Source organism: Montipora foliosa, chromosome 8, assembly GCF_036669935.1.
Source record: "Montipora foliosa isolate CH-2021 chromosome 8, ASM3666993v2, whole genome shotgun sequence".
In the NCBI taxonomy this organism is placed as follows: domain Eukaryota; kingdom Metazoa; phylum Cnidaria; class Anthozoa; order Scleractinia; family Acroporidae; genus Montipora; species Montipora foliosa.
The window spans coordinates 9738014-9750988 of NC_090876.1; the positions used below are offsets into that span (position 1 = coordinate 9738014).

At 38.4% G+C, this 12975-nt stretch overlaps 1 protein-coding gene across 8 annotated transcripts in view; it reads left to right on the forward strand.

Annotated features, from left to right (window-relative positions):
* Positions 1 to 504: 504 nt before the first annotated feature.
* Positions 505 to 12975, forward strand: part of LOC137968945 (insulin-like growth factor 2 mRNA-binding protein 2) — a 59155-nt gene continuing 46684 nt past the window's right edge. The window contains exons 1-6 of one of the 8 annotated variants that reach the window (XM_068815413.1): positions 505 to 753; positions 3991 to 4983; positions 6707 to 6784; positions 7342 to 7412; positions 9250 to 9299; positions 10034 to 10070. In XM_068815413.1, the coding sequence (XP_068671514.1) occupies positions 9268 to 9299; positions 10034 to 10070 (69 nt within the window). In that variant the 5' untranslated portion in view covers positions 505 to 753; positions 3991 to 4983; positions 6707 to 6784; positions 7342 to 7412; positions 9250 to 9267. Of the gene's footprint in view, positions 754 to 804; positions 1037 to 1609; positions 1855 to 3990; positions 4984 to 6520; positions 6621 to 6706; positions 6924 to 7341; positions 7413 to 9249; positions 9300 to 10033; positions 10071 to 12975 lie in introns of those variants that run through there. The other 7 variants (XM_068815416.1, XM_068815412.1, XM_068815417.1 and 4 more) reach the window with 7 other exon arrangements.

Here is a 12975-nt window from a genome sequence, read left to right on the forward strand (position 1 = left end):
GGTAAAGCGAGCGACGCAGCTCCATTTGTCGAACCTGAAAACATAAAAGGATCCTCTAGAGACCCCTTCTAGAAGCCGCTAGACGTTTTTTGTTCGACCATGAGGAAAGAAAACGGAGTGGTTGAATACAGGAACCGTGCAGAATCGATATGAGCGCCCTTCCGGCACGTACCGTGCCACTGCGCCCCAATGCATTTTCCCCTGTCCAAAGATCACGATGTTTGTCAAAATGTTTGTTTCACTTGGTACATGTAATCAAACTGATACGACTGCTTTGTCTTTGAAACCACGAAAAAGAAAAACATGGCAGTTAACTCGTTACCTGGTTTCTTTTGAGACAAGACATGAGCAAATAAACCTCGTTTTTACATACGGGTGTTCGTAAAATTCAACGTTTCGCGAGAGCGCGCATGTTTAACTATTGTACATGTTTTGGATGTCGGCAACCTTCTGTCAGTGACGCTATTTACACATTGACAAGGGCTCCACTTCCGATTGCGGTCACGTCTTTTGATAATAGTTCGAGACTTTGGCACGCATTTCTCTCAATGACTATTATATTCTCGCAGCCTTTAAATACACTGAATGCATTCAGGCTAATGTGAAACATAGGAGAATTCGATGGAAGTTAGAGAATTCCCGAGCCAAAAACAACAGAAGCTCTGATCCGTTGATGCAGATATATTTCCTTGGATACGCTGTGACAGATTATGGCGTGCTGAAAGCTCATTTAATTGGAAAATGGGCAGACAGGTGGAGTAATATTTTCTATTTAAATGTTCTTGCCAACGTAGCAAAGTGTTTAATCGAAAATGTCCGGGAACTTGCGGACGGGTGCTCAGATCCAGGGCAACGGGGAAGGCACTGAAGTCAACTGCCGTGCAACGTTGGACGTAAATCGTAGTCATGTGCGCACGTGAACCTCTGTATGTCGACCTTTCTTGATGATCTGTGATCGTTTATATGGTCAACGAATATCTGTTCTGCACTTGTTATCGAAGTAAACGAACTTCAAAATAGGAACGTGATAAAATAGGTAAGTAGACGATATGAAAAGAGCGCAAATCACAGAAAAAAAAAAGGGACATAGTACTTTGGCTATTGCAGCTATCACTTTAAGGACGTGAAGTATTTAATATATACAATAGTTGCATAGCAGATGTAAATTTTACGATAATAAGCGCGTATTGAATTCGTTGGTTCTTTTTCCTACTGATATAAGAAGTAAGCCCCGGACAAATCAAATTACCAGGGTTGGCGTGACTAACTTGTTTTTGCTGTACCAAAAATAAAGCATTTTTAAATTTTGTAAGCCTATTCTACGTGCAGTAGTTCACCGAAATGCGCAATTTGAACTTAAGTGGCCTTGAGGAAGAAAAAGTACTCTTTTACAGACACTTTATTTCCTAGCCTGCGAACGCAGACGTATTTCCGGCGGTCGTTTCGCCGGAAATACGTCTGCGTTCGCAGTCTAACTGGTCCCTGATTACGACGTGATGATACTCTAATCGTTTTCTAGGAGTTTTACGCTGAGTTGCGAAACTTTCAACTCTAGTTCCCCAGAACATATTGGATTACCTGCAAGATTTTTGACAAGAATATTATTCCAAAACGCGCAGTCATAAGTTTAATTGACCGCATCATTCAACACTGGAGAAAACGCATTCAATTGAACGCTCAAAGTGAATAGCTGTCCTCCAAAGAGACAAAAAGGCAATTTTATTATTGCGATGCGAAATGGGTTGATTTCATTTTTGAAAAAAAGTAATTGGGCAGTCGACCAGATAAGCAAGCGATACATTGATATCTCATTGGCAATGTTGAACTGTAGGTTACAAGACCTTACGTTTGAAGGTAAGGTAAAATTGAATTCTTTGTAAAGCAGAAAAAATAACGTGAACTTGTGGTTTAAAATCATGTTTTTAAGCAAGAACAGACGTCTATTCTTTTCGGTAAAGAAACCTGTATCTGAGTCGAAATTGATGTGATTTAACGAAGTCTCAAAGGATCGAGGATTTAGTTGGTTCGTATATCAGCCGGGTTTCGTCCAAAAAGAGCTCTTTCCATGTATTCCAGTTTACTTGGACTGAAGTCCATCGTTCAGTTTCCTTCGGTATACCGGCGATGTCGGTGTACAGAGCCAGCTTTTCATATTTAAATTTAACAACGGTTCCCTATCACCTACTTCAAAACATGCATGGCCATTGAAAGAGAGAAATTGTAGCCACTATTTTCTATGGAAAGGGGGTGAAATATATTTTTTTTAGCCCTAACTCAATGCTTAATAGATAGTAGTAACATCTTCCTCAGTTAAACTGACTATTGTTGCTCGTGTTACCATTAAGCCGAAAATAAAAGTGATCTTAACTTTCCCTACGAAAGTTTAACTCGATTGAACCCTCTGTCCATGTATGCTTAAATCGTTGACTGTATGTACCGTGGCGAATGAACACTGAATAGCAGAGACTGTACACTGTTGTGTAAATTAAACTCTTTGCTTCTGTGATGATAACGGATTTTTTTTGCAAGTAATGGGGGGATAGAAATTCTACCCGGAGAAGCATAAAATGGAAGGAATTAACATTAGGCGATTTCAGTCTACTCAAAGCTGTTTCCAATCTGGGACAACCAGCCCTCTGAGATGTCGACAACTGTTCGTTGAGGTTCCAACACAACTTAAAATGTTTTTTCTTTTTAGTTTTCTAGTCATGAAATAGTAGTCTTTATTTCACTGATAAAATACATATCAAGTGTTACATTGATTATAACTATTAAATGCTTAAAAGCGTGAAATATACGTTAATTACTAATAGCTAAATTGTAATGTAATTAAGTCTGTTAATAAAAGCATTTTTAAAACGCTCAGTATTACAAATCGGAAAAGTAGGCTTGACTTGTCTTAGTTTAAGGGTTGCAAGGTTAATCCTAGGAAGGGAGTGATGTAAAGGATGACCTTCCCACTCGCTTAATTTCTTGAAAATACCTTTATCCGACTTTTCTAAGCAATTAATAATGGGAACAGGAGAGGACGTATATCTTCGTTTATGACAAAGATCAAGGAAACATTGTATGGTATTAAGTTCTGTTGGAGATGAACCGTATACAGGTATTCCGTACATAAGCTTAGGCAAAACTAAAGTGCTGAATAAGTTATCCAACTCCGCTTGACAATACCCTTCCTTCCTTAGAGTTCATAGACATTTATTAGCTGCGGCCAACTTATTCTTGACATGAATAGAGAACCTACATTTTTCCTGAAATGTAATCCCTAAGATACATAGTTCTGGATGTTGCGGGATATTCTCTACTGTCTCTAGAACATTATTGTAGCCTTTCTTTCGAAGAACCATTTCTTTACATTTAGAGAAATTACATTTCATACCATTATTGATTCACCATTCTATAAAGTTGCTAACTACATGAATTGCAGTATTACTATCACCTTCCTTCCAAACATGCAGGAATAATTAGAGTGGAATCATCTGCATACTTCAACAAGAAAGAATTAGACTCTGGATCTGTTTGCAGATCATTTATGAATATATTAAATAAATAGAGGCCACTAACACTTCCTTGCGTGGTGCCTTTGCTCACGCTGATCCAATCACAGTTGATGCTACAACCCGTTGTCTCCTATCAGTAAGAAAGCTTACTGAAGTAACAATTAAAAATATATGGATTAAGCGGTAGGAGTATAAGTTTGGAAAATAACAGATCGTGTTTAACAGTGTCAAAGGCCTTACTGAAATCCATTGCAAGAACCCTCACTGCATTGCATCCCTTTTGATCCAAAGAATTAAGAATTTCATGTTGCATTGTTAACAGAGCGCCAGTACAACTGCCACCTCCTCTTCTGCTGTACTTAAGTTTGTGTAGCCTCACAGATCACATAACTTGACTTTTGTGAATTGCTTGTCTCTAAGAAATTCTTGAGTTGTCGTGTAGCGATGGCCGGTTTAGAACTTAGTTATAATGAACTTACTTTTCTAGGATCAGGATTGAAGATTGCATGTGTGTGGGGCTAAAAACATAATGTGGACTACTGAGAGAAAATGAATGCAAGGCAACTTAACAGTTGGGAACTGAGAGAATCATTGGGAAATACATCAGCGAGGCTAGAGTCCCACGAAAGGATGGACCATATGAACTATATGTAATCAGATCCAATTGAACTGACGATATTTCAATTAAAGCACACATCTGAGTTGAGATAAGAATGAATCAGAGGATAGTGAGGAAAAGAACCGAGACCTCCAGACCAGCAGTGGAACAAACAGAAGGAAGATGGTATTACGATCGAAAGAAATAAAAAACTAAGAAATATGAGTAAAAGATTTACTGACTGTATGACTTGCACAAGAGGCAACACGAGATCCACAAAGCAACTAAACAAACAACAGTATATACATGTCAATTGCAAGAAATTATGTGCCTTCCACCTGTGTGCAGTGTCCTGGGTTCGATTTCCGGACTCGGCGTCATATATGGGTTGTTGAAGTATGTTTTAGCTGCTTTCCCTGGGTGCCCCGGTTTACATTGACTTGATTTTTCAGTCTCCCAGACTAGGGAAACACTCGCGCTCGATTGCGTAACCTCAAGAGTTAGATAATGACTATTGAAAACAAGGTACCTGTCTTAGTCCGAGGGGGAAAAAACAGAAAATGAGTTACACTTTCAGTTGGGGCAAATAAGTCAGGAACTATATCAATAAAAAGCTTCGTAAAGACCTAAATCATCACTAACAACTATTGGTTTGTGGGGAGTACATTGTCTCTGGGAAGGAATGGTCTGCACTGAAACTCGAGTATTCAGTGTAACGACATGACGTCACTTAGAGTAAAAGACAAGCTTCAGACGTAGCACAGAGGATCAGTTAGAAGCAAGGTGGCGAGACATCGCATGAGAAGTACAGTCTTCTTGAAGCGGAGAATCATGAGAGACCTTTGAAAGAGCAACGCCAGTCAAGAAGGAAGAAATTGGGCGGTGAGTTTGAACGTAAGATCGTCACACAAGAAGCAACTATCTAGGTTGCCACGAGGTTGACACTCAAGGAACAAAGTAGCGGTTTGGCGCACAGGTGAAGACCGCCAGAGTCGACATAGTCACAAAGCTCCCTCTGTAGATTCGCAACATAGACAACATAGCAGTCACATTTACTAGTACTAAAGTGCTTATAATTAAGTATTGAGGTACCTGTACCAAGGTCCTCTTCTTTGTGGAGTTATTACTTTAAAGCTGCCAGCTTTCTCATTTTCAAGATAAATGAGACAGCATTCGGTGTGTAACTTGTGTCTGCAGTCATCAACGAGGACTCGGAGATCAACGCTTATGTAGCTTGCGCAGAAGACAGATGCGAACTCAATCGTTGACTCAGTGAATGTTTTATAGCATAATTTTTTGGTCCTAGTAATTAATTGTTGCAAAAGAACCATACACCTTAGCTTTAGGTAAAAACTCGATTGTCCTTTCTCTGCGATTCAGCCGGGCATAAAGAAAAAATAGTGGCATGGCTCAGTCGGCACTGATTCATGATTGTACATAGATTGGCAACCTGAAAATAGGACAAGGTCGAAACAAGTTAAAAACTCCTTAATAGAGGACTCCATGGCATTCAAAATTTCTACTTGATTTAGGATTGGGTGGGGAGTGGGGCAGATCTTCCAAAACTTAACTTCCGAGCAAGGGGAGGTTCACCTCACTCTTGCTGGGCCGTGGAAAAGTTATGACGATTCAGAGGCGTCTGAGATACATTGCCCCAAATTGGGTCACAAAAAAAAAGGAAAGGAAAGGAACTTTATTTAAGTGTCTAGTCGTTCTAGCGCTGGAGCGCTAATTGGGGACACTGCAAACTGAAATTAACAATGAAAGTAAATCAGTTCTAAAATTCATTTGGATCAGATTAAGCGCAATTGATTCACTCAAATCACAGAGGTGAACTGTGACAATGTTTTCTGATCTGCAGCTTCCAGTTATATTATAAGGCCTTCATAAACACTGTTTCTCAAGTCATGTTGTTCCGTGATTCTCGCAGTGAAGCATGCGCGACCTTAAAAAAATATTACAAAGTCCATTCATAGCGACATGAAGTTAATAGGGTCTGAGTAAATGATTATCAGGCTGAATTATATTGTGAAATCTCCTCGAGCCCTTTGTGTTAAATATAGCTAGAAATACATGAATAATCAGCTGCACACAACTACTCTTTGAACTCTTCAACTGCACAGTAATTGAATTTGTTATCAAAAGACAAGATCGCGACTTTTAAGCAAACGCAGAGCATTCATTTCGAACAGTAGTAACTTTTTTCCCTCTGGTGCTATAAGCGTCGATTGAATTCTCGCTATATTGTTTATTAGTGTTGCTCATCACATATTGTCACATTGTGAATAGAATTACACGGTTTCTTGAAGATTCTACACGTCACATGGATCATTTTGACCAATAAGATAACAGAATTTGTGATTGCACAACCTTTCACTTGTCATAAAGTCACGTGATTTTGTTGCCTTAGTGGCACGTGGCCTTGGCTTTTGCTATTGAGAGCTTCGTTGCAGGTCAGATTCGTAAAACTACGATCGTTTCATTCGACTTTATTTGTAATTTCTGCAACTTTCAGCTGTGTGAGATGTTTTTTTTTCTTGTTTTGAACAAACAGTTTGTTTAAGCCTTTCAGTTTCTGACATTTGTCTCCTTTTTATCTTGGCAGGCCATTTGAGGCGGGCTTTGCTTTGCGCTGCGGTGGAAGACGGGAATTTTGTGAATGGAGTGAGAAGCTGCAGATAGAGTGAGTTAACCGTTTGGCAGGGAACCAAATTAGAGCTGGCTTATTTCCTGTCACCTTTGGCGAACGTCAGGTCGGAACAAATTTATTTAAGTGTCTATCGGCAGGAAAACCAGCACAAAACGCTTTTGTAGTACGCCAGGTATTTTACAACACTTTTAAATCCACAGTCATCGAACGAGACCGCGGAGTTAACCAAAATATTTTCTTTTTTGCGGGGCTTCAGCTGGTTTTTGTATCTTCCGTCTCATGCATAATACCCTGTGCATGTGCTGCAAGCCCGACACAGTAACTGCACAGGAGAGCATCAACAGTTTTCGTACAGTCGGCTCTTGGTACAAAGAATTTCACGTAGCTGACAAGGCTGCAAACGAACATCTCTATTTCAGCCGTACCAAGAGGGTCGGTAGCATGCATGCTTCATTCCTCTGAGGTTTAATTTACAATTCCGTCAGTTTTGGCTGCTGATTGATTGTTCCGACGTGAATGTGTTCATTCCCTACTTCTGTTGCTTCATTTCACAGCAGAAACATTTATCAACTGACATTTTATTTGTTTAGTTCACTGTATCTTAGGATAAACCCTCGACGAAAAGCGCACCGTATCTTGGACTTTTGCCCTCTTCTTTCAGGTAAGTGCTCATCCAGTAAGTTAACAATCCTCTAGTAAGAAGCAAACGAGTCACCACAGCTTTTGCTACTTGATCCTCATTTGTGAGTCAATGGGTAGCTTCTAGCGGTAAGCGTCGCCTGATCTCGCGGACAAGCCAATAAAAGCAATAGCTAACTTCTTTTAAAACGACGATGCGTTCTCAAAATTGCAGAAGTGATCTTGTAACAACATTTCGCCGGAAGGAAGGTTTTCTCTGGCTAAATTTTGGTCTAGCTGGTAAAGAAAATAGAGAAAATGAGCAAATTTGTATGATAATTACAATAATGAAATAAGCATTTTAAACTTCGCTGCTCAAATAAACCCTATGCACCCTCGAAACATAAGGCCGACAGTGCGTTTAATCTTCATTTCCTTTCTAAAAAGGTTGCCTGCACAATGTATTCCTTTTCTTCATGTTTAACAGTTACTTTCTGTTTCGAAAGCGTTAATATTTCAGTGCCTGCTGTTCCTCCCTTATTTTTGACTTAAATCTTTGGGCGGGTTTGCAAATGAGCTATTCGAAATAAAGACGAGGTGAAAGTAAGACATCATTTTAACCCTTTCTGTCAGAAAGCGAAACGAACACCACATCAGTGAGTTTTACAAAAAGCGAAAAGCAATTATTGGCTCTTTCGCCGAGTCGAGGAATGATCAAGGCCTTTAGGAAGCCTTTGCGAAAATGCAAGCTTGGTTCCCTGACGTACTGTATTTTTGTTCGGAAAACGAATTTTCTCTGTTCCTCCTATTAAACCTAATGTACTTCCAGCTGTATCGAAACTAGGAACACCTTTTGGTTGATGGAAGCCCACTAGGTGTTCACTAGGATGTCGCTTGTAATGGTTTCCGTTTTATTCAGCATTCTTTGTTTCCACTGTAAAACAACTCGCAGTTTCCTCGTTTGTATGAAGGCCTTAGGCTTTCAGTAGCCTTTTACTGTTGATCAAACAAAGCTATTAAATACATGTATTACGAAAAGGCCTATGCTTTTTATTGTGAACACTCAAAGGACCTTGTTACATCCCATCCATTTTTTTGGGGGGGCTCAAATGTTAATTGTCAGTTATGTTCATGTCTTTAGTTCATGGGGGAAGGCTTGTGATCATTTGACTTCAGTAAAGACTGGGAAAATATTGAAAGTTTGTCTGCATACAATTTTCCTAGTAGGAGTAGTGAAATGTCTAAACCTCCTGGTCCACTTAGTAGTATACAAGGTATAAGCAGTATGTGTTTTGATCGTGTCTTAACAGTTCATTGCCTTGACATATATAGTAGTAGGACAGGAAGGTTTGGTATTCGTGTCACCGTCTAGACATTAAATAACTCAAGCCTTAACAAAATGTGACTTTTAAACTGTCCTTGTTAGAGATAAATTTTTCAATTACTAGGGTTTAAAAATAGACAAGGTAATATCAGTTAAATTACTAGCGCTTTCTCTTTTTGAAAGCTGTGTTGTGTTTTATTTTAGGTTCCATTTTGTGTTTTTCCCGAGCAGTGATGACTTAAATCCTTAGTTGCAAAAATTTTTCACGATTAAATTATTAAGGCATGTGTTTAAGCAACATCAAACTAAGCTTTCTTTACATGATGAGTCTTAAAATTTACAATAGTCGTTAAATCTAATAGTTGTATATTTATTTCATACGGTTGAGTGATGCAAAAAAATTTGCAGCACTTCTGCGCTATGGAGATGAATCACTATTACTAAATTTGCACGTGCGACTGCACGTGCTGAAGTTTTTGTTTACATTATTATCCCATCTGTTTGTCAGTCATGTGACTAACTTTAACTTTTCCGGGGGCTTTCCCTAATGTTTCAGCTAAAAATAGCACTTGTGATGGAGTGCTCCGGACGTGAAGAGCCACAAGGGTAAGTTATTTCCGTGTTCGTACATCTGCTTGAATGAACGATTTGCATTTTGCGAAGACTAAACATTTTTTTTGTGTTCTGTTTCGTTAGTTACTTTTACATATTCACCATTACTAGACTATCAAGCTACTGTTATTATAAACATGTAACATAAAATGGAAATTCATTTTCAAAACATACATGGGAATGCTCTTAATTAAGGTCAAGTCAACTTATAACAATAACGTTAACACTCTGATTTTATGTAAACAATAGTCTGGTCTCGAAAAGAGTTTTGCAAAAAAAAAAAAGGGCATTGTTATCGTTATTTGACTGTGACCCAAGTGTTACGTCAATGCTCTAAAACAAGCGATCTCTTGTCTGGGAATTTTCTTTGTCTGTCTTTTGCGTGTTACCAAATAAAGTAGCTCGGGAATGCATGTTAGAAGCGTAAGGTAAAAGTTAGTTGTTAGCCCATCAAAATGTGTTTTCCTACTTGATATACTTGGAAAATTTATTGTCAGCAATTTTCTCGTAAATGGTGATCCAGTTTTGTAAGTTTATGATTTTAGACTTTCAGACAATCATTTCGAGCGTCAACATGATGTCGGAGAATTGTCTTGGCACGTGCACAGAACAGCTTCATTGAAGAACATGTTGTGCAAGGGTTTTAACCATCTCCTGCTCTTTATGAGATATTGCTTCATGTTCTTAAGCAGCCTTAATCTAAGATTTGCCTCACAATTTGGTTTCAGGGCTGTTGGACCAAGTTTGGAACATGTAACAGCTCAGGTATGGATTTTGCTAAATCAATAATTGCTCTCTCTTCAGGTCTCTCCTTTAATTGCCAGTCTTTGTGCTCTGTGGCATGCGTCACAATACTGAAGATACTGAGATAAGAAATATTGTCTAGACTGTCATACGTTACACAAAAATCGTAGTTCCGCTTCAGTACTGAGAACTTTGAATAGTTGCCAGAAGTGACCAAGTATTTTTGTATCCATTAGGTCATTAGATCACAGATCACCTTTAACGTGTAGTTTAATGCAAATCTTACTTAAAGCTAGGTGCATCTTTTGAACTGTTGATGGAAAGAGCAAGATTGTATCATGTCTCTACTTCTTGTAGCTCGATTTTAATATTTATGCTTAGAGCAGTTTTGATGTTGACTGTACTACAAAAGGACAGATTTGGATTTTAGTGTTAACGTATACTTATTTGTTGATACAATCAAGTGAGAGCTGATTGTTGTGAGCACAACATCTAGTTAAACGATCTTGTTCCTTTTAAGTATTGGTGATGGTCTTCCTCTTTATTTAAGCTGGCCATCTGTCATTCCCATCATAATTGGTTTTCACAGGGTGGGGGCGTGATAGTTTAGTCTATCTCGCCATAAAGTAACCCTTTTGCCTTCAAGGGGTTTGCTATTTACGAGCAATATCATCTGGCGTTAGAGTACAATATGTATGTGGCTCTCTTAGGAGACTTAAGGTTATCTAACAAAAATATTGTAACTGGCCAAAGGTGCATAGAAAATGAACCTGGCAGAATCAAAGCACAAAAATTAACTGAATTGGCATAAAAGACTCTTGGAACATTAAAGGGGTTGGTGTTCCTGTGCTGTGTGGTGACGGGTTGACTTTGTGTTCAGGGTATCATTTTCAGACAAGAGAGTGAAAATATCTGTTAAAGTGATTGTCACTGGTAAAGTGTAGAGAACTGCTCTTTCTTGTTAATCCCCAATAATTTCTGTCTATACATTGAGACCATTGGGGTGCTGTATAGTGAGACTGGAGCTCGTTTATCATTTGCTCTGAAGAGTGCAACATTTTTGTGTTTCTGTCATTGAATAATGCACAAACAGTTTGTTTATTTTGAGAAGTTGTATTTGATGGAACTGGATTGCACTGGAACTGTGAAAGACATTTCTGTGGTAGTGCACTTAGTGCACTTACTTAGTATAAGTGCACTACCATATTGTTATCGGGGCTGAGTGAGTGAGTGAGTGTAAGATTTTAAGGCCTGTAGTGTGTGCATGAATTACGAAACTAATGGACGGCTTTCTTGAATTACAACAATTGGTGTTTGTTTGCAGCCCGCTTGTCGCCTTTGTCTTTCTTAATTTTCTTAATGAAAAGAGAATGAAAACTGTTTGAGTAAGTTATTGTCAAATTAACAGACATAATTAAATTTTTACATGTCTTAAATCAAAATCAAAATCAGTATGCACAAGCTCGCATTCCACAGACATTCTGCAGGTCAAATAAACAAGAAAAAAATAACCAGTCAGCTCTAATATTTTTATTCTTAAAGACTGGTCAACTTTTCCGCCTGCATTGAAAAACATCCAAGTAGTCTTTACACTAGATCGTGAGTAAACTTATTAAAATCTCAAGTCAAATAATTTTAATCTTCCTTAACGCGTTATACACAAATAATGGAAATACTTCAAGTAAATGTACGCACAGTGGTGTGGTGTGATTGGACCTCCTGGTGCAACCCAAGAAACTGCAATTCGGTTGTAAGGATGGTTTTCAAGTCACTTATGTCTTGCATCGTCAGGGCTCCAAATTGTGACTGTAACCGTTGCCAATGCGACTAAAACTTTTAACTTGGTGACTAAAAACTAGCGTGTAGTCGCCAGAGTGACTGTATTCCTCTGATAAATAAAACACTTGAGGTGAGAAACAATTTCCTTAGTCTTGTTTCTGCTTTTCTACAAAAGGAAATGCAAATTAAGTATGTTTACCTTTTTCAAAAAACTTGAATTGCGACCTCCGAGAGGATATTACAGCGGCTTTTGCATGGTGATCGTGGGCCCAACATTTTGTTGAAAGGCCGCTGAATTTAAAAGCGTTCGGTCGCAAGGAACCGGCTTTCAAAGCACATGCTTTCTTTGACCATGTGCTCGATCAAGTGAGAAGAGTCTACACCAAAAGTCATGAATTATTTATCACAAGAGGAGGATACACTATCCACCATGTTTGATTAGTTTTTGATGCCTTCGCATAACACAATTTTTCACGTTCGGTGTGACAGATGAAGTTTCTGGCCAAAGTAAACCTGAAATGTTCTTATTACTTTGTTCACTTACTGCTTAAGGTAAGATTGTCATGCAGAAGTGTTCAGGAGTTTTTTCTTTCATGTTTTCATGTTTTAAGTCATTCAAAATCGAGTATTTCAGTTTCTCCCACAACTGCAGCCACAATCTACCAGAAATACAATGCTAATGAAATGAGGCTCTAATCTGAGTTTGTGTTCTTGTACTAACTGGCCACTGCATTTTTTCATTTGGCAACCATTTTTTCTTTGATAGTTGCCAAAAGGCGGCTTGGAATTTTTTTTAAAATTTTGAGCTCTGATCGTATCGTCTCTACTTTCCGACTTAAATGAGGGTCAAAGTAAAATAACTTGAGATGTTAGTTAGGCCATTGCATGCGCATTTTTGGTTAAGTAAAACTGAGTCACTCTTAAGTCTTACTTAACAGCTAAGTGTAAAGACTACCGTAAAAGTAATTTCATCGCAACAGAAAGAAAAACAGTAGAAACTATTTTTATCTTTATCATCGTGATTGATCAGCAAAAAATGTAGATTTCATCAACTTGTTTGTGTTGAAATTCTCACAGCATTGTGCTCAAAAATTTCGCCCAGTAATAGAAAAGATAAGCTCTTCTGAATTAGACGAAACATTAAAAA